The sequence below is a fragment of the Lytechinus pictus genome, chromosome 12 (genome assembly GCF_037042905.1).
Source record: "Lytechinus pictus isolate F3 Inbred chromosome 12, Lp3.0, whole genome shotgun sequence".
Taxonomy (NCBI): Eukaryota; Metazoa; Echinodermata; class Echinoidea; order Temnopleuroida; family Toxopneustidae; genus Lytechinus; species Lytechinus pictus.
This window is the reverse complement of record NC_087256.1, coordinates 13,511,725-13,536,327: the sequence shown is the minus strand read 5'-3', so window position 1 is coordinate 13,536,327 and position 24,603 is coordinate 13,511,725. Positions and strand designations below refer to the sequence as shown.

Genomic DNA, 24,603 nt, shown 5'->3' with positions numbered 1-24,603 from the left:
TACCTTAATTCTTTTACATAATATTCCTTCAAATATGCTCAAAATTTTAGTGAATCTACTTTTTTCGATCTAATGTTTAATATAAATTGAATTTCGCCCAAAGACAACAAAATATTTGCATCTTTTCTTAATTTATTATTTTTTTCTCAAAAATTATAAAGGGAGTTTAGATATACATTTCAACAGCCAAATACCTTAAACGGGATCTCTCAATCCCACGCTTAAAATTGTTATAAAATCACTAAAAATCAACAGGATTAGACTTTGAACTCGGAACATCCGTTTCAAGAGAAATTTTGGAAATCTCAAGTCACTTTTGATGAACATCTGATGCTTTGTTAACGTATTAATTTATATCTCTTTTCTTAAATGGAGCAGCAGCAGAGCGGAGCGGAACACGGAACAGCACCTGTGCCTGCACTCCCGGCGGGGCTTGACGCTGTCTATTCGGCATGTCGGCGGCTGTATGTTGATCAACCAAATCCTTTGCAAGTGACCGCCGTCGTGAAATACTGGTAAAATAAATTTAAAAAAATCTTTCCCAAAATTTCCACTCTTTGAGTATTCAATCTATACTTTCGGCGGCCTTATCGTGAAATTTGTCACCTCTTGTCGTGTGTGTCGGTGTGTGTGCGATCGTTGTGTACAATTATTAATTAAGTCAATGACAATGGGAGTGGAAAGATGTCACCACCGCTGACGAAATAAACGGCAATGAATGGACTGGTGACATAAACCACGATAATGCCATACTTTCTTGAGAATGTAACAAACAAGTGTGGTGATATTAGCCGAGTCTGACTGAGAGCTGCGGGCCGGAGCCCGGGGGCCGATTGTACGAAAGGGTCTTTCCAAGGACCGTCTTTCGTGTCGCCCATCTTTTATGATGCGCTTTATGGGGAATATTTGTGAAACGTATGATTGACAAAAATTTGTTAGCTTGCATTTAAATCAATTTGTATCCGATTTCATGATATAGATCTAGATCTATCACATCATTTTATAATATAAACAAAGATTTTGTTTATACTTTAACAAATTAATAAAAATTTAAAATATGTTTGCAGGTAATTCATTTAAAATGCGTTTCACATGGTGCATCATAATAAATGGGCGACACGAAAGACGATTCTTGCAAAGACCCTTTCGTGCAATCGGGCTCCGGCCCGCAGCTCTCAGACTCGGCTAATATTAATCTTCTTTTTTTTAATGATCACCACACCTGAATTTAAAACCAACAGGTACACTACAAGTCACAATTTTTTGACTACCTGTTTCAACCAGAGAACAATACATTTGGTCCACTGAATCTATTGCTATCCGGTTGAAACAGGTAGTCGAAGAATTGTGACTGGTACTGTAGTTAGTCATATCTATTCTTATACCCCAACCATGGAGTTAGCTTCAGTCTTGCTAAAACCCATCTCACGAAATCAGAGACAGAGGTCCTTACATACGTCCCCTCCACTACAATTGGAAAAAAAAACGCGAATATAATAAAGAGTGTAGGATAGTTATTTTGTCATTTTCCTATTTTGTTTATTTCATGTTGTGTTTTCTTCAGCTGTTTTACATTTCTGTTCAGTCTAGACTCGAGTTCATTTGCATTTTTTTTCAGCACTGCTCTTGCTCTTGCAGTCTGAACTTATTATTTGGGTTTAATGATATTCAGTTGCCATTCATCATTCTAAAAAAGGGTTCTTAATCTTGACCAATATGTTTTCATGAATAATTGCACATAGGCCTATATGTATTCAGAAATCATGCCCAAAATCATTAAGTGTGAGTGACTGATTTTGAACCCCAAATGCGTTGACTCCTCTGGCAATACCCATGTTTCTTCCTGATGGATGGCAAACTCTTCCATAAATGAACGGCAACTGAATATCATTAAACTCAAATAACCTAAGTTCAGCCTGACACCAGTCATTTCGATGGCATGGGCTTGAATCCCACCGCTGCCACAAGTTGTAAGGTGTAAAATTATAAGTTCGGGGTAGAAATGATAGAAGTTCGAAGGAGCAAACACAAATTATCCAATCAATCAGCCAAAGGGAAAATAAGTGAAACTGTAGAAGACACAAATAAATCGAACAGAAACCAAAGAAGTCTGATAGTGCACTGATTTATTCTCTGGGCCACTTTGCCTCAGTTAAACTCAGAATGATAGTATAATTTACATAAATTTATATTTAAATTAGAAATAACAACCAATCAAACTAAAGATAATGGAAGGTTTGAACTTAAATGTAAGAACCTAATTCAAAAGATAAACCAATATGGAATGAGATGAAGATGATAAAGGATATCTGGGTGATTATGTAATAATGGAATTGGAGTCAGGTCAGGGATGGAATGAGTGGAACACCTGAATAGAGAATAGAGAAGGAATGAAGATGACAATTTAAGAAAATGAGAGGAAAGGAATTCATTGTGGAGAAGGATAAATGGCAACTGAATATCATTAAACTCAAATAATCTAAGTTCAGACTGCAAGGGCAGTGCTGAAAGGAAATGCAAATGAACTCTAGTCTAGACTCAACAGAAATGTAAAACAGCTGAAGAAAACACAAGTTAAATGAAATAAACAAAATAGGAAAATGCCAAATAACCATCCTACAAGAGTAAGGAAATAATTGATAAAAGAGATATATTGTAATTAAATTTCTATATGTACATGTTATGTAAATAATTTATATTGTCTGTTTTTAAATTGGATCAGCACACGTCACACCATTTATTTTTTGTTGGGGTCGTAAAATTCAGCTGCTTGATTGATATAGAAATTCATTGTTTTCATGTTCAGAGTCTCAGAATAATTTGACTAGGCTGGGTCATTACGATTATTTGAAATAATTTAGATATAAAAAAATGGGCGGGTACATTTTACCTTTTAAAAAAAATGTTTAAAAAGTTATATCACTGAAAACCCCTTTAAAATTGCAAAATATTCCCAAATAATTCATATCATACTGCTTTGAAATGAATTCAGAATTTATGTTTCAATAATAATTCATTCTGATAATTGAATGGAAAATGAAGTAAAATTATCTCAGATTTCTGTCCAAACAGACGGAAGATCACATTTTTAAGTCTTGATTGAACAGTTACCAAATTGAGCATGTGGGACAAAGTCACATGGTTTGGATGGTTTTACAAAAGCCTCCCCCACTTTTTGCAATAAATGTGTATAAAAACGTAAAAATAACCATCTGATTGTAATTTTCATGTGGTCAGCACCCCCACTTTGGGCTACCACCCCCCCCCCCACAACTTTCAAAACCGTTTAGCAGCCCGTTAAATTCCATGATGATTGACTGATTTTAGCATTGTTATGTCACAAAACAATATATTTATCTAACAATAATTTTGATTCAATGATACGATTGTTGCATGCATTAGAGTATAGGCTACTGTATTCAAGGTCTGGGCCCGTTTCTCAACACCTGGACAAGTTAGTCATATCTTTATCCACCAACCACGGAGTTAGTTCCAATCTTACTAAACCCGTTTCACGAAGGGCTTCCTAACTAGAATCCCTTGATATCGATACTATCGGTAGAAAGAGCAGACGAGACGTAGCCTTAGTCACAAAATAGCATAATTTTTGAAAAGCAAAAATGTGATAAAACTGCAATTATTGTGATTAATTTGGAAATACATCTAATAAAAATAATAGCAGAGGCAAAATATGAACCATGCATACTTAAACCATGAAGACTTGAGCATCTAATTGCTGAGAAAATCAAATTATGAATATATCATTTCATGACTAAAAATTCACATGGGGACAATGAGATGGGTATCCCCGGGATAGTAAATTTTGATAGTTTACGAAAGTAAACCACAATTGTTATCTTTGTAAAATAATGATAATTATACGTTTATTTATGGTTCCAAACATCATCAAAATATAGTTTAAATTATTTTTTTTAAATTTTTTTACATACCGAAACACACGATTTGACAAATTCTTTGTTTGAAAACGACGAATACGAGTCCAGTTATGGATGACCTGCCGTGGTAGAATCTTTATCGATTCAATTACTTTACTATTTTAAAATGAGTGGTTTTGCTGCGTTTTACCAACAGTTTTGATAGTTTCTGTGCATAGCAATTATTATTGAATGATCTATCACACCTGTTTTGCAATGTAATTTCAACTTCTATGAATGATTACGTAAGATTACAATTTTCAAATTTCGAGGCAATTTTGCATGTCATAGTCTACCCACGTGATGCCACTACGTCATTAAGAAAGAAGTTATGACAGGTTCGGAGGTGTCATAAATATTTAGTGAGGTTGTTGTACCCGATCTTGGTAAAGAGGGCTTCGTGAAACGGTTAGCGGACAAGTAGCTCACTATCTCCGATTTAGTCAAGAAGTTAGACTTATGACGGTGTTGAGAAACGGGCCCCTGTATACCAATGTAGTGAATCCAATAATCCTAACTGGTTGAATGATTAATTCTCTTTGATTGACTATTACAGGTTAAATGGACCAGACCCACTAGACTTTATCAGTATGTACAGTAACCCAGGAGAGCCTGGTCATGGGATCCCACCCCATTGGCACTATGTTAGCTTTGGCCTCTCGGATCTTTTTGGTGATGGCAGAGTTCATGAGTGAGTAGAACATTTCATTGATTTTTTTTCTTACACATTTTTGTCTCACCTGCATAGCAGAGTGAGACTATAGGCGCCGCTTTTCCGACGGCGACGGCGACGGCGGCGGCGACGGCGACGGCGGCGTCAACACCAAATCTTAACCTGAGGTTAAGTTTTTGAAATAACAGCATAACTTAGAAAGTATATGGACCTAGTTCATGAAACTTGGCCATAAGGTTAATCAAGTATTACTGAACATCCTGCCTGAGTTTCATGTCACATGACCAAGGTCAAAGGTCATTTAGGGTCAATGAACTTAGACCATGTTGGGGGAATCAACATCAAAATCTTAACCTAAGGTTAAGTTTTTGAAATGTCATCATAACTTAGAAAATATATGGACCTAGTTCATGAAACTTATACATAAGGTTAATCAAGTATCACTGAACATCCTGCATGAGTTTCACGTCACATGACCAAGGTCAAAGGTCATTTAGGGTCAATGAACTTTGGCCGAATTGGGGGTATCTGTTGAATTACCATCATAACTTTAAAAGTTTATGGATCTGATTCATGAAACTTGGACATAATAGTAATCAAGTATTACTGAACATCCTGTGCAAGTTTCAGGTCACATGATCAAGGTCAAAGGTCATTTAGGGTCAATGAACTTTGGCCAAATTGGGGTATTTGTTGAATTACAGCCATAAATTTGAAAGTGTGTTGGTCTAGTTCATAAAACTTGGACATAATAGTAATCAAGTATCACTGAACATCCTGTGCGAGTTTCAGGTCACATGATCAAGGTCAAAGGTCATGTAAGGTCAAAGAACTTTGGCCACGTTGGGGGTATTTGTTGAATTGCCATCATATCTCTATAAGTGTATTGGTCTAGTTCATAAAACGTGGAAATAAGAGTAACCAAGTATCACTGAACATCTTGTGCGAGTTATACTAGTTTTAAAAATCAGCACTGCTGCTATATTGAATCGCGTGATGCAGGTGAGACGGCCAGAGGCATTCCACTTGTTAACATCTAATAATCATGATGGTTTTGCATGTTTGAGCATAATGCAGTTCTAGAAGAAATAACAAATAAAGGGGCTATAAATAAAAAAAAAACATGAATGTTTGCATTGTTTAAATGTTATTTTATATAAGCTGTCCTGAGGCTATTTCATCAGAGTTGCCTGAATGGTAGAAGTCTCAATTTCTAAATACAATATCTAATGCATTTCTGAAGAAAAAAAATGGAGACCTGGACATTAGATTTGTTTCAAGTAATGCTTAGTATTTTATAATACAATGTCAGTCTTGGATAAGGATGTTTTCATTTTTGAAATAATAAGAATCAATAATACATGTTGAAAAAATACCGGTCAAAGACTAGATCAAATGACTTCTGATCAAACTTTACTTGACACTAAAGTACCAAGTTTAATCCATTTAGATGGAAAGATATGATGTATTACCTGATATGGCTGCTGTGATGATTTACATGTTAAAATCCCTATGTTTAACTCTCTCTTTTAAAAATAAAGAATACCTACAGGTCCCAATGGGCCAAGTGGTTTTGGCTTTGAATTAACGTTCAGGTTGAAGAAAGAGCCAACTGAAACAGCGCCCCCTACATGGCCGGCAGAGCTTATGCAAGGTCTAGCCAGATATGTCTTCCAGTCTGGTGAGATATAACATCTTTCTTATTCAATCCATTTTTTTCTTTTTTTTTAATCTTGTTTACTTATTAGAGTTTCTTATGAAAAAGAATCTCTGATATTTAATTTCAATATTTAGAAACTGATGATCACAAGTCAATCTTGAGTCCCTAAATCAATAATTTCTGTTATTTAATATGGAAACAGAAAGTATGAAGTGATTTGCTTTTAGTAAAATTCACCTCTTAACAGCAAATTTTGCATACTTGCTGTTGATTGTAATTCTTTTTTCTTTTTTTTTACAACACCCTCTTAAAAGTAAGTTATGTTCAAATCTGTGTTTAAGATATCTTCACCCTGATGTTTTCTGTACAATTATAAAATTTCATATATGTACATGTATATGCATATATTAAAAATGCTTACAAAATGTACGTCACTGGTTTTCCACGTAGCTGTGTATGCAATTTTCACTTTACTAATACTTTTATTGCGTAAAGTAACCTTAGAAAATATAAATTAACATTACAAATTCCTATCAATGACAGTGATATTTAAAAGAGGAATAACAAATGCATATCACACACCAGGGATATATTGATAAAGCATGTCTCGATGCAGTCCTAACAACATCACGGAATTGTGAATTTAATAGCACGCTTGTCCAACATGTACTTTTGTTTTCTCAACAGGCAATACTCTTTGTAATGGAGACCATGTTTCTTGGCATAGTCCTTTAGATAATAGTGAGTCTCGTATTCAGCATATGTTAATGTCAGATGATCCTCAATTACCTACTATCACAACACCACATGGAACTGTCAGCTTTGTTCAGGTAGGTCTTGAATATTGCACAGACATTTCTATGTAGAGTGATTAAGATAAAATAGAAATAAATCATATTATCATTATATAATGGGAAAATAGGCAGCTCCCATGTGATATCACAATAATCAAATGTTTAAACTTAATTCCTGTTATTCTTTGCTGGATTTTTGTTAATCCTATAATGTGTTTCTCCCATATTTCTTCTTTTCCCCTCAAAGGGGCATTGAACTCAAAACACAGTTTTAATCTCCTTCTTCTAGTCTTTCTCGTGTAAGCTTTAATCAAACAAATATTTAGTGTGAATTTGGTTTAAAAAGTATGTTGGTCATTTGATCTATAGTAAAAAAAGACAGGGATATCTGGAAGTATACTATTTTTTTCTTGACAAATTTCATAGTATGAATGTTGTAATTCTTCAATTCAATTTTGGTTTATTAAGTACATACAGTGCAGTATAAATTACACTAATGAAGCAAAGTTTACGTAGAAATATGATTTACATACAGAGATTTATATACATTTAAAAATATTAAATATTAGTTGATTTGACATTGATATAAGTAAGATTGGTGTAATTAATACCAGTTTTAATTAATGAACTTGCAATTTAGAGGATGAATTTTTGTATTGAGCATGAAGAAAAATTGAAGTTCTAGGTAATTTATTAGAGTTGTAATTGAGTTATTGCAACAGAAATTCAATGGAGCTATATATAGTACAATTGTGAGAAGAAAAAAAAACACTTCAGGATATAATCCTGGAAGGATATGAAAAAGACATTCAGAATCGAACTTAAGAAAATCAAGATTTAAACAAAGTGTTTAAAAGCACTTAATAATACAAACAATAAGAATATAAAAGTATGAAATTTAAATTTCTACCCGTACATGGCTAAAACATCTACAATTGAGAATTGACCAGTTCGACAAGTGTAGGAACACTTCACTTTTTATATCGTTCAGTTCTTGTACAAGGCATGTCCAGATGGTGAGTATTCCTTAGTCGAACTTGCGAGACATGTTGTCGTTCTGCAGGAAGCAAATCACGGTGTCGCGAGGAGACGAGGATTGATTTGGCAAAGTTGGAATGTAGATCTTGTTTCTTTGATTGCCAAGCGATTGATTAGAAGGAAGTATTAATCTTGGTAGTGAGTGCAAGACTACATATTAGAATGTTGCATCCTGGATAAAGATGCCAGGTCCATATGAATTAGTTAGGGTCTTGAAATAATGCTGTTCAAATTAACTTTGGCATAGTGGCTTTAATGGTAAGTTTCACGGGATAACTGATTCGAGGTACATTTATTTGAGTGTGGACCTTAACTTCTATACGATGTTAATGAATTTATTTGATTTTGAATGTAGATTATTGGAGTGTGTGCTGAGGAACTGCAAGCTTCACAGAGGTGGAATGGTCTTGGCATGCTGGAATTACTCAAATCTATGGAAGTGTAAGTTGACCTTTACATTTTTTCATCATTTCATCATCAAGAGTTGATATTCTCGATGTCTAACACCAACTGGCAGTGTAATTTGTCTCACCATGTTTGAAATAATTTGAAAAATTATGCCGAGTTGTGTTGCATAATAATCTGATCATAGTTTAAATCTCTGGAGATATGTTGGCTGTCAGAGATATTAGCTAGACAATTCCATAAGATAATCAACCTGTTTGTATGGCCAACCCCCATTTTCTGCACTTTTACTCCGCTTAATCAGCTGTTGAAGCCATGATAACGTTACAGTCTGCCAGGATTATCTTGCATGAGTAACATCGCAATAAGTGTGAAATTCTTTAATTGCTATGAGTGTAGAGTTTTTCTCTTGTGGGCATGTGTTGGTCCTGGAATGAACTCGCATACATTCGTAATTCCGAAGCTTCGTTATTCCGAAGGTTCGGATATTCCGAAGGTTCGTTATTCCGAAAGTTCGTATTTCCGAAGGTTCGTAATTCCGAAGGTTCGTAAGTCCGAAAACTAAATGAGGTTCGTAATTCCGAAGGTTCGTTAGTCCGAAAACTAATGATTAAAGGACAAGTCCACCCCAACAAAAACTTGATTCGAATAAAAAGAGAAAAATTCAACAAGCATAACACTGAAAATTTCATCAAAATCGGATGTAAAATAAGAAAGTTATGACATTTTAAATTTTCGCTTCATTTCACAAAAGAGTTATATGCACATCCCGGTCGGTATGCAAATGAGGGACCTGATGACATCACTCACTCACTATTTCTTTTGTATTTTATTATATGAATTATGAAATATTTTGATTTTCTCGTCATTGTCATGTGAAATGAAGTTTCATTCCTCCCTGAATACGTGGAATTCCATTATTTTAACATTTTGTGGTTCAGGCAAGGAGGTCCTAATCATCAAATTCGTAAAAATTGAAATATTGTATAATTCAAACAATAAAAAACAAAAGAAATAGTGAGTGAGTGACATCATCGACTCTCTAATTTGGATGTAACTGGCTCGTTCATATAACTATTTTGTTAAAAATAAGCGAAACTTTGAAATGTCAGAACTTTCTTATTTTACATCCGATTTTGATGAAATTTTCAGCATTGTGCTTGTCTGATTTTTCTCTATTGATTCAAATCAACATTTTGTTGGAGTGGACTTGACCTTTAACGAGCCTTATTTCGTTTTCGGACTAACAAACCTTATTTCGTTTTCGGATTATCGAACCTTCGGAATAACGAACCTTCGGAATAACGCCACAAATGTTCGGATTAACGAACCCTTTTACGTTTTCGGATTAACGAACATTGAGGTATAGGCAATTTACGTGTTTCGGAATTACGAACCTTCGGAATAAAGAACCTTCGGAATTACGAAGTGTAACCAATGAACCACCCAAATCCAATGTTTCGAACTAGTGCTGCGTTCTTGTCGTCTTTAGGAGAAAGTTGTCTTCAGGTGAATGCTTGAATCGCTATGTCTTATAAACCAACATCTCCTTATGTGGGTGCGTCATGGTCTAGTGGTTCTGACTCTCGCCTTTGAAACAGAGGGTCTAGGGTTCGAATCCTAGCCATGGCGTGTTTTCCTTCAGCAAGAAATTTATCCACACTGTGCTGCACTCGACCCAGGTGAGGTGAATGGGTACCCGGCAGGAGTAATCCCTTGCATGCACTGAGCGCCGGTGATGGTAGCTCGAGCTAAAGCCGAGGTAATAATAGCAGCGCTTTGTATCCTCAGGCAAAAAGCGCTTTATAAATCCAGCTATTATTATTATTATCCTCAGTGCTGGTGGATCATGGCTTGTGACTGATATGCGAAGGGGTGAGACCATCTTTGAAGTCAATCCGTTACTGATGGAGGAAGTAGAGAGGGGGATCGATACGGAAGGCTCAAATCTTAGTGGCGTCTGTGCAAGGTGTTCCTGGGACCCTGTCGGTGACTGGACGGATGAAACGGATCCACCAAGGATATCACAAATAGGTGAGTCTCAAGTTGTGTTTTTCAAAGTGACATTACTCATGATTTTGTTTCTGACATAACTCATGATTAAAGATAAATGCCAGTCGTAATGATTTCACCATGAGATTGTACAGAATCCAATCAAATGATCACCCATATGTCTGAATGTATTTTCAAAAAAATGTGCCAAAGGATTCAGGAATTTATTCTATAATTGCTGAGAAATTAGCAAATCAAGCATGAAATTTGAGCGAAATGCCACACTTTTTCCAAGCAATAATAATACACTTTCCCACATGTGCTTATCTGTGTTAGTGATCTTCAGTGTGATTGTTTTCCAGCATAGATTTTATGATTTTACAAAGTTCAGTTAATGTAACTGTACCAGATCTATACATACAATGGTAAAATGACAATCAACCTTGGTTTTAGATACTTTCTCTTGAAATCGGTGTTTACTACTTTCATTTGTCTTAAAAGATAAAGAGAAGTTTTTGGGCTACATCACACAATGGTTTGCAATTGATTGCAAGTATGAAATAAGACTCCCGGGGGGCGTTTCATGAAAGGACTTGTCAGACGTTTTATCCGACAAGTCCCATTTTATCCGACAGTTACCATAGTAACAGTACCTCTCAGCCAATCAACATCAGAGAAAGATGTCAGATCTGACAACTTGTCGGATGAAAATGTTGATGAAACACTCCCCTGGGGCCCGTTGCAGAAAGAGTTGCAATCAATCGCAACTCTAAAAATCAATCAATTTGATTTTCAACCAATCAACAGCGCGCATTTGGGACTTGCGATTGCAACAGACCCCTGATTGGCTCCTGGGTCCCGTAACACAAATAATTGTACTCTTGATTTTCACGATTAATTGTAGTCAATGCAATCAATTGTAGAAATATGTTCTGCAATGATTGCTTAATCTTTGTGTTACGGGCCCCAGGTCAGTGTTATGAACAAAATGAGCATGCCACAATGATCTTGATGGGCACTGTCATTTATTGATTGATTGCAAGCTGTTGTGTGAGGAAGCCCTTGTCTTAAGATTAAGTTGCAGAAGAATCTCTTCCAAATTATAATGCACCTAAAATCCTTGGTTTTAAATGGCTGACAAGGACTAGTAACTTCCCTAGTAAGGCAACGTGTCGTTGCAGCCAAGCTTCATGAGATGGTGCCGTGAGCTTTTCCCGTAACATGACCTACTTGTGTCTTGATTCTGGTTGGATTTTACAGCTTTATATTTTAACAGCAGGTAGAGGGAGAGTTACTCTTGTTTATGGGCTGATTGTTAAGATTTGATTTTGAGATCCATATCGGACTATTTTAGGTATTAACATAGCACCTGGTGTAGCCTATTTTTGATTTATTAAGGTGGGCAATCACATTCTGGAACACAATGATTGTTTCCCTAGGAATAGATTTAAAACCTTCAATGTTATACCCCTGTCACACTGGCAGAATAAACTCTAAACCATTCAAATCTAGTAGGTGAACTTTTGCATTACTGTTTTGACATCAATTCGATAGTATATTTTTCTTTCTTATGATCTTCCCAGAAACTGAACAGATAAGACAGGCCTTGACCAGAGGCCTATCCAACGACAGACCTGTCCTTCCACCTATCTCTGGTAAGGAGGACACCAACCAAGGCTTGAACCGCCGACCTTCCACTGAGAGTGAGACAGACACCCGCAGCTCTATCTTTGAGCTTGGTAACTCAAGGTACCTGGATGGTGTGAGCATTAAGCTGAACCTTGAAGCCGCTGCACTACTGTCATTAGCAGTAAGGTGAGTATAGTGGAAAAAAAGTCTGTTTGAGTAGGTGGTCTGCTGAGGGAGCGAGTTAGATCAGTCGGTAAAGTGTCTGCCCTTTTGAACAAAGGTTGTGGGTTCGAGTCCACCCTGGGTAGATGACTGAAGCCTATGTTGTTAGTAAACATGTCCCTCCCCTGTTCCATAGATGCAGGCTATGTTACAAAGAAAACAGTGTCCCTTGGATAGGATGTCCAATGGAGGCCTCATTATTATAGTGGTCCTCCATCACCCCCCCAATCCTGCAGATTATGGTGATTCAATTCGCTTTTAGTCTCCAAGGCAGAGAGATAATAATTATTAACAGGGTCTTCAAGGGTCCTGTGGTAGGAAGAAAAGGAAGTACATGAATGTGTAGAAGTTGTTTAGAAAGACCACTTGTCACATATTTTACAGTGTATTTTCATATATTCACTTCTCATGTTGATTTTTTTAGTCCCGATGTAACCAATAAAAATAATGGAAGTATAAATTTCTCATGTTTTATCAACAGAGGGCGTCTTACCCATGGTCGTCACTTTACCTTTAAGAACGTAGCCAATGACTGTGCAGTTACCTTGGTCTCACCGAGTGTTGAGGGATCCTTTGTTGAAGAGACTCATCCTTATGTGGCTAAGGGACCATGGCTGCAGGTAAGGCTATTCTTCTTTCATGCCCAACATCTTGGCCCTGTTTCTTACAGATAAAGACATAGTCAAAAATGTTCTGTTTATTTATATTGTATATTTCTCATGTTTACTGTGCCCTTTCCCTTTGCTTTAATGGTGAAGAAAACTATGTAAGTTATCATTCCCAGAGAGTTCTGAATGGTGCAAGTGTTAAATGGGCTGATAAATTGAATCAGTACTGTTTGATATTTGTATCATAGTTAACCCTATCTAGGCTAGGGTATTTGGGAGTTCATATGGCCGGGGGGGGGGGGGGTTGTCCTGGAAAGCCCCCTTTGAGATCTCAATCGTGCCGAATTGGCATGCAGGTTGTCTTGGACATGATCTACAGAATTGTACAGTAATTTATTTCATGCAAATTGCTCTTAAGTTATTATGCTAATTTACGCATGGTTAGTATGCAAAATCATACTTTTTCCTTTAACTCCCTACATAAAGCTCCAAATGTTCTAAATTTTGGTATAGAAACTCTTTGTGGTAATCTTAGCAAGTGTTAATGAAAAAATTGCGATATCAGATCAATTTCTTATGTATTGTTTTTTGCAATTTCTTATGTATTTCTTTGGGTTTTTTTTTACCTTTCGTTTTTCATTGTTTTTTCAATGAAATTTGTTGGGGACTCTTCTGAGATCGTTAACAGCATAAAATAAATACATTTAGACCAGCAAAACTAAAAATAATCATACATTTGAAAACACAATTTGCATTGACTTTGTACACGAAATCACGTTTTTGAACAATTTTTTGGTCTGACATGCACTTACATAATAATGATAATGATAATAATATATGTTATTTGTAATGCGCCAAATCCACTCTGCAGAGTGCCCAAGGCGCAGTGAAAGAAAGAGAGAAAGAAAGAACGAAAGAGAAAAAGTACAAATATAATAGTAATAGATTCAGGAACAATTAAGAGTACGAAGCATTTAATAGACGAGTCTTAAGGTAACGTATAAATGTGTCAATGGAAGTGCATTCACGGATTGCCAGGGGAACATCATTCCAGAGAACAGGGCCAGCGTGAGCAAAAGCCCGAACCCCCCATGTCTTAACGGATTTAGGAATAACTAGGGAACCAGAGTTGGATGAGCGTAGGGACCTGACAGGAGTGTATTTGTTGATTAGATTAATATTGTACTGTGGAGCAGAGCCGTTAATTGCATGGAATACAAGGAGAAGGATTTTGAAGATGATGCGATCATTGACCTTTAACCAATGAAGAGATTTCAGAATGGGTGTGATATGACATGTTTTTTAGATAGGATGACCAAACGTGCTGCAGCGTTCTGGAGCTTATGGAGTTTAGACAACTGGGTGTTGGGTAAATTGTAAAGCAAGGCATTCCCGAAATCAAGTCGTGAAGAAATCAGTGCATGAACCAATTTTTCAGTAGCAGATTTTGACAAATATTTCTGATGAACCCAATATCACGGAGCTGATACCTTACAGACCTACAGATGTTGGTTATTTGATTAGACATAGACATTCCACAATCTAACATGACCCCTAGGTTACGACACGTCTGGGACACACTTATGGTACATCCCGAAAAAGATACGGATGACAACTTGACTTTACTAAGTTGAGCCCTTGAACCAAATAGAAGGAACTCAGTTTTGGAAGGATTCAATTTCAATGAATGACTATCCAGCCAGGAGTGAATGTCAGCTAAACAATTCTCAAGAAGGGTGATTGCATTTGTTGCATCAGCCTGGTTTGGTTTGAAGGAGAGATAGAGTTGGATGTCATCGGCATAGATATGATAATTGATATTATGGCGTCGTAAGATATGTCCCAAACCAATCAAGTAAATCGAAAACAAAGTGGGCCCGCCCACAGAACCCTGCGATACACCATGAGAAAGAGGCATGTTAGTAGATTTGCAGTCATTAATACAGACAATCTGCGAGTGACAGGAAAGATATGACTGAAACCATTCATATGCCTGACCCCTAACACCAAATGAAATGAGTGTATTAAGTAGAACAGTATGATTGACGGTATCGAAAGCGGAAGACAGGTCGAGGAAGAACATGGCTGAGATATTTCCTTTAGTGTCCATACCCTAAAGAATAGAGTTGGACACATTGATCAGGAGAGTTTCCACACTATGGTTGGGACGATATGCAGATTGAAAGGGATCAAATAAATTGTTGTCCGAAAAATAATCAGTAACCCTTTCAAGAATTTTGAATAAGTATGGCAGATTAGATACAGGACGGTAATTTTGCAGTACCTCTGGATCAAGTGAACTTTTCTTCAGAAGTGGAGTGATATAGGCAAACAAGTGGGAACTTCAGCCTGATCAATACTTAAATTAACTATCTGTGAAATAATGGGAGCAAATGTAGAGGAACAATCTTTTAACAAAATGGTAGGAATCGGGTCTAACTGGCATGATTTAGGGGGTATTTTTCCTAAGAATTGATTGAATCTCATCTGGATTGGTAGGATGCAGAGTCTCAAGCGAGGTTGCAGTGAAAGGTTGAGGACGTGACTCATTTGGATGAAGAGTGTCGCAGATAGTCCGAACTTTCGCTTGGAAGAACTGGATGAACGTCTCAGCTAAAACATGACTATCAGTGTGACGCGGTAGAGGGGTAGACTGCTTGTGATTCAAAAGACAGATAGCAAGAGAGAAGAGCTTGCGTGAGTCGCTACCACAGTCCTCAACGAGACCAACATAATGTGAGCGTTTCGCCTTCATCAGCATGGAGTTTACCAAGTTCTTCTGAGCACACCATAGTTCTCTGTCGATGTGTAGCTTATCGTTGGAACGCCATTTATGTTCAAGTCTCTTGCGTTTCCTCTTAGCTGCGGAGATATCAGGATTGAACCAAGGACAGTTGTTACGGTTCTTGATGGTTCTCGTCATGGCAGGTGCATGAGAATCCAGGATTGTGCCGAGCTGAAGATTATACAATCGCACAGCATTGCATACACTGTCCGTATCAGAGGCTGTAATGGTGCAGCTGGCAACATCATTGGCAAACGTTTCTCTGTTTATTGCATTGATGTTGCGACAGGTGAACGTGGAGTCAGTCCGAAGAGGCCTTTTATGACGAAGCTGGCAGGTGATGGCAGAGTGGTCTGAAATACCAGGAATAACCTTCAGACCAGAGCAAAGCAGATTATCAGAGTTCCTCACGATGGCCGAATAAAGAGGATGACCTTTGTCATGGGTAGGAGAGGTGACAATTTGAGATACACCATGATTACTAAGGAGATCGTTGAACTTCTGTGTGTTCGGTGAGGACAAACTGTCCAGGTAGATGTTCAGATCGCCTGTGATGACAATAGGTGATGGCTTGAGGAGAGTCATATCAAGAAGCTCAGAAAATTCGTCGAGAAAGGCAAAAAAAGACTGATTACCAGGTGGTCGATATAAGACCATGATGTCCAAGCATGATGAACTGTTTGAAATGGTCCCGTGCATTGATTCAAAAGTGTCATGTTCTTGTGGTGGATTCAAAACCACATTGAGATTGTTCTTGTATTGGAAACTGACACCACCTCCGCGCTTGGAATCTCTAGGACGATGGAGAAAGGTGTAACCGCTAGGTCGAAGATCTTCAATGATAGCATCATCAGAGGTTTTCATCCAAGTTTCACAGATACATGTAAAATCAAAATGGTGATCTAAGACAAAGTCATGGAAAATAGAGGATTTGTTGCGAATCGAACAAACATCAAGAATACCTAACCTAATATAGCTACCTACATGGGTATGGTTACTACGCCTACCACGATGTGTCTTCCGCTTTCTGTTAATTCCAAGAGATACAACCCGATTCCAGGCAGTTTGATTGGTATCAAACCAACTCTTGAAAAGAGAATTATTCCTTGTATTGAATGAATGAAGTGTTTGAGAATCATATTTGTAATGAGAAGTAATGGAACAAGTATTGTCTTTTTGAGACAGGTTAGATTGAACACTATTAGGACCTGGATTCGGATTGATATCACCAGATATCAGCAACAAAGTCTGAAATGTAGATTCGAAGTTTGCATAATATTGTACAGGGGTTCCAACATACTTCCCCTTTAATACACAAGATTGAGAGGAGTGTACATGGGTCTGCATACAGCTGAAATCCAGTGCACATTTATGATGCTGGAGCTGACAACCACAGCACAATAGGATTAAACAAAATCCAAGAGATACCAGGCAAGCTGGCTTCATTGTGTACAAGATTATTAAAGTACTGTTAACAAGGTAACAATAGACCTGCTGCACAAATTCACAAAGTAACAAAGGTGCATTCAACAAAGGTGACTAGCAAACTTATCTAGCAATGTACATGGAGTGTAGCTAAAATGGCTATACACTGAACAGAGTGGTCAAGATCCAAAAATCAAAATGAGTTATAACAACAAAATACAAGCTTACCAGCCACTCAAAATAATCTACCTGCTTCCTGACACAGTAACAAAACACTTGATATGATCAATAGAACATAGAGATTCACAAAAATAGCAAAAATGAACAGAAAAGTAAGAGTAATGTGGAAGGGCCACCAGCAGGCGCACACAACCACAAAAACAAAATAATAATATTGCGTTATTTCGGAACCACGTACCCGGGTGACACAAAATTGGTCTCAAAAGTTGCGCAAGACTTAAAAGTAAAAAGTCAGCGAGCGTTGCGGTAAAAAAAAATTTGCATGGCGAAAATATTGCACGAATCGACGAGGGGGGCCTCTGAGGCCCCCCCTGGCCTAGATAGGGTTAAACCACAGCTTAAAACCAGAGTTTAAATTGAACTGGAGTTCAAAATGCGGGCCATGAAGACTCACAACTATGGTAGCAGGGCTCAGATTCTAATCACAATCAAGGATTTCCATGGTAGTTACCATGAATCTACCAGATATTTGACCATAACTCACATCACAGAAACTTCTCTTTGGCAGCCATCAAGTCATCTTTGATGTTTGGCTTCATCTTAAAACTATCTTATCTACATCTTCAAAACTATCATGTTATTCAAAACTCTTCATTTTTGTATTCTAGAGTAACAAGTCTCTGGGACTGTTTCATTCAGTCCTTCTTAACCTTTAGCCAAGGAGGGGGAGAGAGTCAGTTTTAATGTGCACAAATTTTGTTATAACTGCAACTGCAAAATCAGCATCTCTTTTCATTTATTTTTTGTTGTTGCAATTTCCCTTTACATTTTTTTCATTCTACCATTCTCCCCCTTCTTGTGTCCTCAGCTCCTCATCAGATCAGAATTTGCAGAAACTATGGCCAGCGACTTAGAGTTCTTGCAATCAAAAGAAAAGGTAAGTTATGCCACCCCAACCCTAGGATCTACTTCTGCGTGAGCTGATGTATCAATGAGTGCCTTTGAATTGTTAACACCCTTAACTTATCAAACATTTAGTGTTGTGTGTGTCCCACAAACTAGTTTAATGCCCCCTCCCTGTTTTTGTCACCCTACATATTACACATTAATGCACATTTGCCAGCAACCTCCCTCCTCCTTTTGTATGTTTTTCTGGTTGTGTTTATATTATTAGAGGTGAGTCACCCCCCCCCCCTTTTTTTCAAATTTTTCACCCTTAATTTGTTCATTTGTTTTGATGTTGCCAATTCATTCAATTTCTACATGTTATTTTTACTGTGTACGATGAAATGAGAGAAAAAAAAGGTAATTTATGGATAAAAAAACCACTCATTTCATAGATTTGTATATTTTTTTTCTTCAGGAATATCAAAAAAGTTAGATGAACCCTTGTATTTCATAGGCATATGAAATAAAACTTTTGTGTAGTTTGGATTTAAAGCTTGGTTAAATCATGAAAATACCACCTTTTTAGTGTTATTCCGAATAGAGATTAGCAGAGATCAATCACTGAAGGAGCATAACCTATCAAGTTTTTAATGAAATTTACTTTCTTTGTCCCTTTTTCTTCTCAGTTGGATCTACCCAAGGTCATCGACTGGAGGGACAAGAGAATAACACTGACCATTACTCCTGATGAGACGTAGTGACCGGTGTGGAGTGACCAGTTGATTGGTCAAAGCCTTCCGTAGTGTGCTTCATGACCCCCCAATGTCACAGGAGAAGATATATTATCATGTAAGAATACCTGTCTGTCAATACATAGCTTTAACATAGAGATTTCTAATAGAGTAGCAGAAATATGAAGTTCTTACATGATTTTCTTTCTTGTGTTGTGTTCATTTTAGAGTACATTGGGTAATACAAGTATGATAATGTAAATCATTATACTAATTTTTCCTGTTCTATACAAATTTATTGTTCCGTATGTTTGATAATATTTTTTGTAAAGAAATATTTTTTTTGGGTTTGAGCTCTCATGTGTGATGCAGTAGTATTTCCCTTTTTTTTTTTTTAATAGAAAGCTCTGTTTATTTAAGGGTTCTGATTGGTCAGAATATCTTATTGATCCCTCCCCCTCCATACAGTCTACTGTTTCATTGGATTGGATTGTTGATGTGTTATTCATCGATGAAGTAAGGGTCATTCATACACTCATTACAATCGGTTACAAGTTGATTAGACTTACAAGGTATTAGGGGAAAAAAAATTGTTTTCAATGAGATTGTATTGCAAGAAATATCTGTCTCATTTTTGTATGCATGATCAAGCAATACAGGTTACTACAGTAATAGTTTCATACCTCTATAAACCTCATTCATTCTGCTGGGAAAATGTCTCAAAATTTGTACCTAAATCATGCATCACTTTTCATTTGAGAAAAAATATATGATGGACTCTTCATGATCTGACTGCATGTATTACTGAAATGATAACTTTGTTTAAGTCTGTATTTACTAGAATTGAGAATTTTTAAGCTGTAATTACCAACAAGTAACAAAAGCTTGTAGAAGTCCCCCCCCCCCCCCCCCATGCTCTATTCTGTTGTTGAACTATGCCAAGTGAATCCAGGGTTTGTTTTTGGTAAAGCAGTTTCAAAGATCAAGATTCCCACCAGTCAAAATATTGATGTGATATCCAACTCCATTTTCAATATGAAGATTGTACTGTGAGACCTGTAGCTATTTGATCAGCTCTAAGAGAAAGTCATGTGTAAGCCAATTAGGAAGATGAAATGGATATGTCAAAATATGTCATCCTTCTATACCCTCGGTATAAATAGTAATAATAATGATAATAATAGGCATTTATGAAGTGCCATCTGTGTAGAAATAATATATTTCTTGGTGTTCTATTATTGTAACACCATCTTTAGCACGAGCTGCCTTCCAGTGCTCCGTGCATTCAAAGAATTAATCCTGCCAGGTACCTATTTGCCTCACGCCCTCACCTGGGTTGAGTGCAGCATAATGTGGTATGGTGAATGCTCATTAATCAACTGTCAGAGAGAGATGGGTAACATGACAGTGAATGGCTTCAAGAGTTTGACTTTGAATGGAGCAACCTTCGAACTACATTTGTGTTTGCATGCTGATCAAGGAAGAGGGAAGGGAGACCTCCCCCTTCCTGGTCCCATGGGGGGGGGGGCTTCCAAAATGTTTAAAAAGTTAATTCTGTGGGTTATATTCAAAGTGTATTGTGTTGTATTGTTGTAAATCTGTTTCAATGATTGACCCCCTCATTAAAATAAAAAACAGCCCCAAACTATCCACTTTATACTTTGTGATTAATACATATATGCTCTAATCATTGTATAGAATTGATATTAACTACATTAGAAAATGAATATAATTTCTGCGACGATAATGATAATGTACTAAGTTTTTAGTATTATATCCATTGCATCATTCACTTATGAAATATATTTTATCTGCAATTTGGATACACATGGCACATGTATTCTAGGTTATTTCCTTTCACCCTTTTAATGAACTACATCAATTTGAAATAAAGTGCTTCCATTTTCTGTCACCTTGACCTTGTATTTTGCCAGTTTTAATCTTTTCTGCTATGGATTTATTTTGATAATACTGTTGGGACAATCTAAGATAGAGATTGTTAGTGTTGTATTGAAATATGTATGTTTTATTTTATTGACTGTAATGGTCAACACATGGAATCTATAAATCATGCTTTTCCTATATGCACCTTTAATTGTTTGATGTACTTTTAAATATAATTTATTCTTATTTTGACTTAAGTAGATGTTTATTCACTGTTTTTTTAGCAAGGTCCTGCTACTTTTGTGTTTTCTTACTCAATATATATTGAAATTCTGATTTATTTGTGATTTTAGTTAAGGTATCGTTCAAATTTGTTACTCGCATTGTGCAGCTAATTTTAGATGAAATCTGTTGAATGTATAGTATAGTAAAGTAATGGTTTATTGAAAATTCATTCACAGCCAAAGGCTGAATTGCAGAATATTTTACAAAACAAGAATATACAATCAATTGCATAATGACACAGTGCTTAAGAAATTAAAATATTTAAAAAGAAACTTGCCTAAATAGATGGATACAGGATTTTATTATCCATGCATAAAAAATGACTTCTCAGTTGAATATTTATGAAGTCACTGGTAGATGTAAGATGTATGTATGTTATCGGTGATTCGGTTAACCCACATCTTCAATTTTTTTGCATAGATTGGTGAATGGGGGGGGGGGGAGCAAAGGGGACACGTGTACAGGTGCCATCTTCCCGGGGCTTGAAAATCTTAAAGAAATAGTCATTGAAAAACAAAGAGACCAAGACAAGAGTTTGAATGGGTGCAACGTTACCGCTAACTAGCCAGGGTGCTAGATGTTAGAAGGTGTGTGACTTTTGCTCAAGATTAATTCTGAAGTTGGAAGGGCACAACTTTTGTGCTTGCCTGGTGGAGCATTTATCAACATTTGCGATCTGACATGATTTTAATTTTCTGAGAGGCACATGTGTAAAACAAATTTGTCAGAATAAAAAACGTCTGAAAAGTCCTTTCATGAATCCTCCCCTAGCTGCTATTTGAGTAAATAGGCACCACTGTATGCATACATCTCAATGAAAGCATTGTTTGAATGTCCCATAGATATCAATGTCCATTATATCAGCTGAATATCAGGATGAAAGAAATGCAGCTATGAAATACAAGTAGTAATTGATAAGCTTTACTTATTTGGAGATTTTTTGAAGAAAATAAATGATTTTTTTAAAAATGCTGCAAGCAAGGACTGTTTTTTTAAATAATATCTTGTTTTAATAGTTGAAAACCCAAAGAAAACCTATGCAGTTGTTTGGCTTGATGTGTATGTTTCCGTCGAGGTAAAGTTCTGTTCTGTTGTTTGTGGGGTTCATCTGATATAGAATAAAATCAAGTAATACTTAATGCAAACAGTAAAGAATGCCAACCATAAGATAACATTCACTTCTGGTAATACTGATAAAATTGTTTGAATTGTTGAATGTTGATTTAAGTGAATGAAAATATTATTGTATACCACAAGAGAAAGTTGTAATTTAAATATTAAAGGATGCTACCAACTCTGTTATCATGTCTTCAAGAGCTGAATGAATAATACACATAATTGTACATTAAAAATTATATATAATTGAATATTGGTTTATTCTCATAATGTAGAGGTGTCCATTCTTATGATTTGTAATTTCAATTGAATTGAATTATAGGTTTATTTATAAGATGAAATGTTGTGTGATCGGTTACAGGAAACAATTTTTTTTAAATGAGATATTTGTATGAAGAGAGAGTGTGATGATATTGTAATATTAGTTTGATGTACCGGTAATGCATGCCCATATCTTACAATGTATGTATGAAATGATTTGAGTAGGGATTTTTTTTTTATATACATGTAGATGCTAGTGTAATGATACAAATGTACTGGTACTGTTAACAGATTTATTTTGTTTGGGGGTACTCACGTGTACATGTACTTCATGTAGGCAGTAATTTATTGTAATATATTGTGCACATACATGTAATTAGAAGTGATATGTGTCTTACATGTAAATAATAATGTATTTTTCTCTTATACTAGCCCAATATTGAGACCTTTCTTCATGCCTTTGATATTTCCATATATTTTTGTTAGAATGACCTCATCATACCTAAGATGACTGACTTGGGCTTTTTATTATTATTATTTTATTGAACCTGGATTTGTGTTCATCACTGAAAAAGTTGATCTTTAATGACCAGTGAATAGTAATCTTTGAATGTTTCAATTGTGGAAATGAGAGAGGGCAACTTATTAGAATTCTTCTTGTGAGGGTCATTTCTTGCATTACAAAATCAGAATAATGATCACCAACTATCTTCCCTCCTTCATTTTATTAGAGTTTTCCCCATCTCCGAGAGAATTTGTATGAGTTACATTTTTTTTTTGGTTAAGCCATGTTTCATATCAAAGGGAAAAAATAGCATTTACCTGCTAAGAATAATTAGGCAGAACATGAATCATGTACATTATTATTTCTTTGGTTTTGCAAACATTGTTTGCTCAACCCAACAACTTGTGACTTCATGAAATTCATTATATTACCATTGAAATACAACTATTTTTCACAGATAAAGGTGGTTCACTTAACAAAGTCGCATACCCGCTTTATAGATATTTTTTAATTTGTCAGTTGTTCACTACTTGTATGTATTGCCCTTTTATTTTAATTATAATATTTATTTCCATTATCGTCATGTTACTGAATTCTTGATCACATGATTTTCGAAGAATAATGTATAAGCATCCCCTGTTTATTTTGTATTTCAAATAACTGTGTCAGGTTCAATTCTAATATATGCCCAAATTCACAAAAGAATATTAATCACCTTTATATATTTTTTTAGCATCTGCGCACCCTGAATATGATCCAATTATACAACTTATTTGTGTTTATTTTAGTACTTCCATTTTAGAGGGGTATGCTTGGAAGATGAAAAAAATATGTGAAGGGTGTATGGTGCCCATTCTGAGTTTGAACGTCTTTTGTGAATTTGGGCTATTGTGTTTATGTATATGTATGATGTGAAATGTTGGGGAACAGAATTTCTCCCTCTTTTCTATCGTTGGCTTAAGTTGGTAATGTCATGTATCAAACAGTCATTGTATATTGTAGTTTTTATACTTGCTACCATAATGGTGCTATTATATTTGTATGAACAATTCTATAGAATAAATGAAGTTGTCATTCTGTCGTGGAACTCATAATTGGTAGTAATATATTCAAAGACACTATTTTGTTCATAGTCATGTTTTCTATTTAAATATTCAGTAAGAGAAGTGAACTGTACCCAGAAGAAATGAATAAATTACTTAGTACTGCTGAAACTAATTCATTCTTCTATTGTTTTTGTGTTATATGTTGTTGTTTGTAAAATCAATGCTAAAGTTTTCTTGGTGATGTAGGTATTGAAAATAATAGGGGACTTCATGCAGGTCAGCTGATGAGTTTCCAAAAGCCAATTGCATTTAATAGGCCTATGCAGTGATTGAAAGAGAAAACAGTGAAAATCAAAGTTTAAAAACAAATTCTGATAATGATGATGATATCTGATGATGATTATGATGATGATGATGTTGATGGTGGTGGTGGTGGTGGTGGTGGTGATGGTGGTGATTATATATTTATTTGAATTTTACAATTATAACTATAATTATGATCATATTCATTAGGGTTACGATCACACCTATCATGGTAATA

The 24,603-nt window shown here is 36.0% G+C and overlaps 1 protein-coding gene across 1 annotated transcript; it reads left to right on the top strand.

Moving 5' to 3' along the window:
* Positions 1-166: 166 nt before the first annotated feature.
* LOC129272428 (suppressor of fused homolog) lies at positions 167-24,232 on the top strand. Its single transcript, XM_064107321.1, has 10 exons — positions 167-515; positions 4,492-4,626; positions 6,150-6,289; positions 6,956-7,098; positions 8,456-8,541; positions 10,343-10,539; positions 12,081-12,312; positions 12,830-12,968; positions 18,215-18,283; positions 18,921-24,232. The coding sequence occupies exons 1-10, from the start codon at positions 370-372 to the stop codon at positions 18,990-18,992; spliced, it is 1,359 nt and encodes a 452-aa protein (XP_063963391.1). The 5' UTR covers positions 167-369; the 3' UTR covers positions 18,993-24,232.
* The last annotated feature ends 371 nt before the right edge of the window (positions 24,233-24,603 follow it).

Excerpts from the sequence above, each read along its gene's own strand:
- LOC129272428 (XM_064107321.1), top strand. The coding sequence starts at position 370 with ATGGAGCAGCAGCAGAGCGGAGCGGAACACGGAACAGCACCTGTGCCT. Across the intron at positions 6,290-6,955 it reads CAGATATGTCTTCCAGTCTG|GCAATACTCTTTGTAATGGA; the intron begins GTGAGATATAAC and ends TTTTCTCAACAG. Across the intron at positions 8,542-10,342 it reads TTACTCAAATCTATGGAAGT|TGCTGGTGGATCATGGCTTG; the intron begins GTAAGTTGACCT and ends TATTATCCTCAG.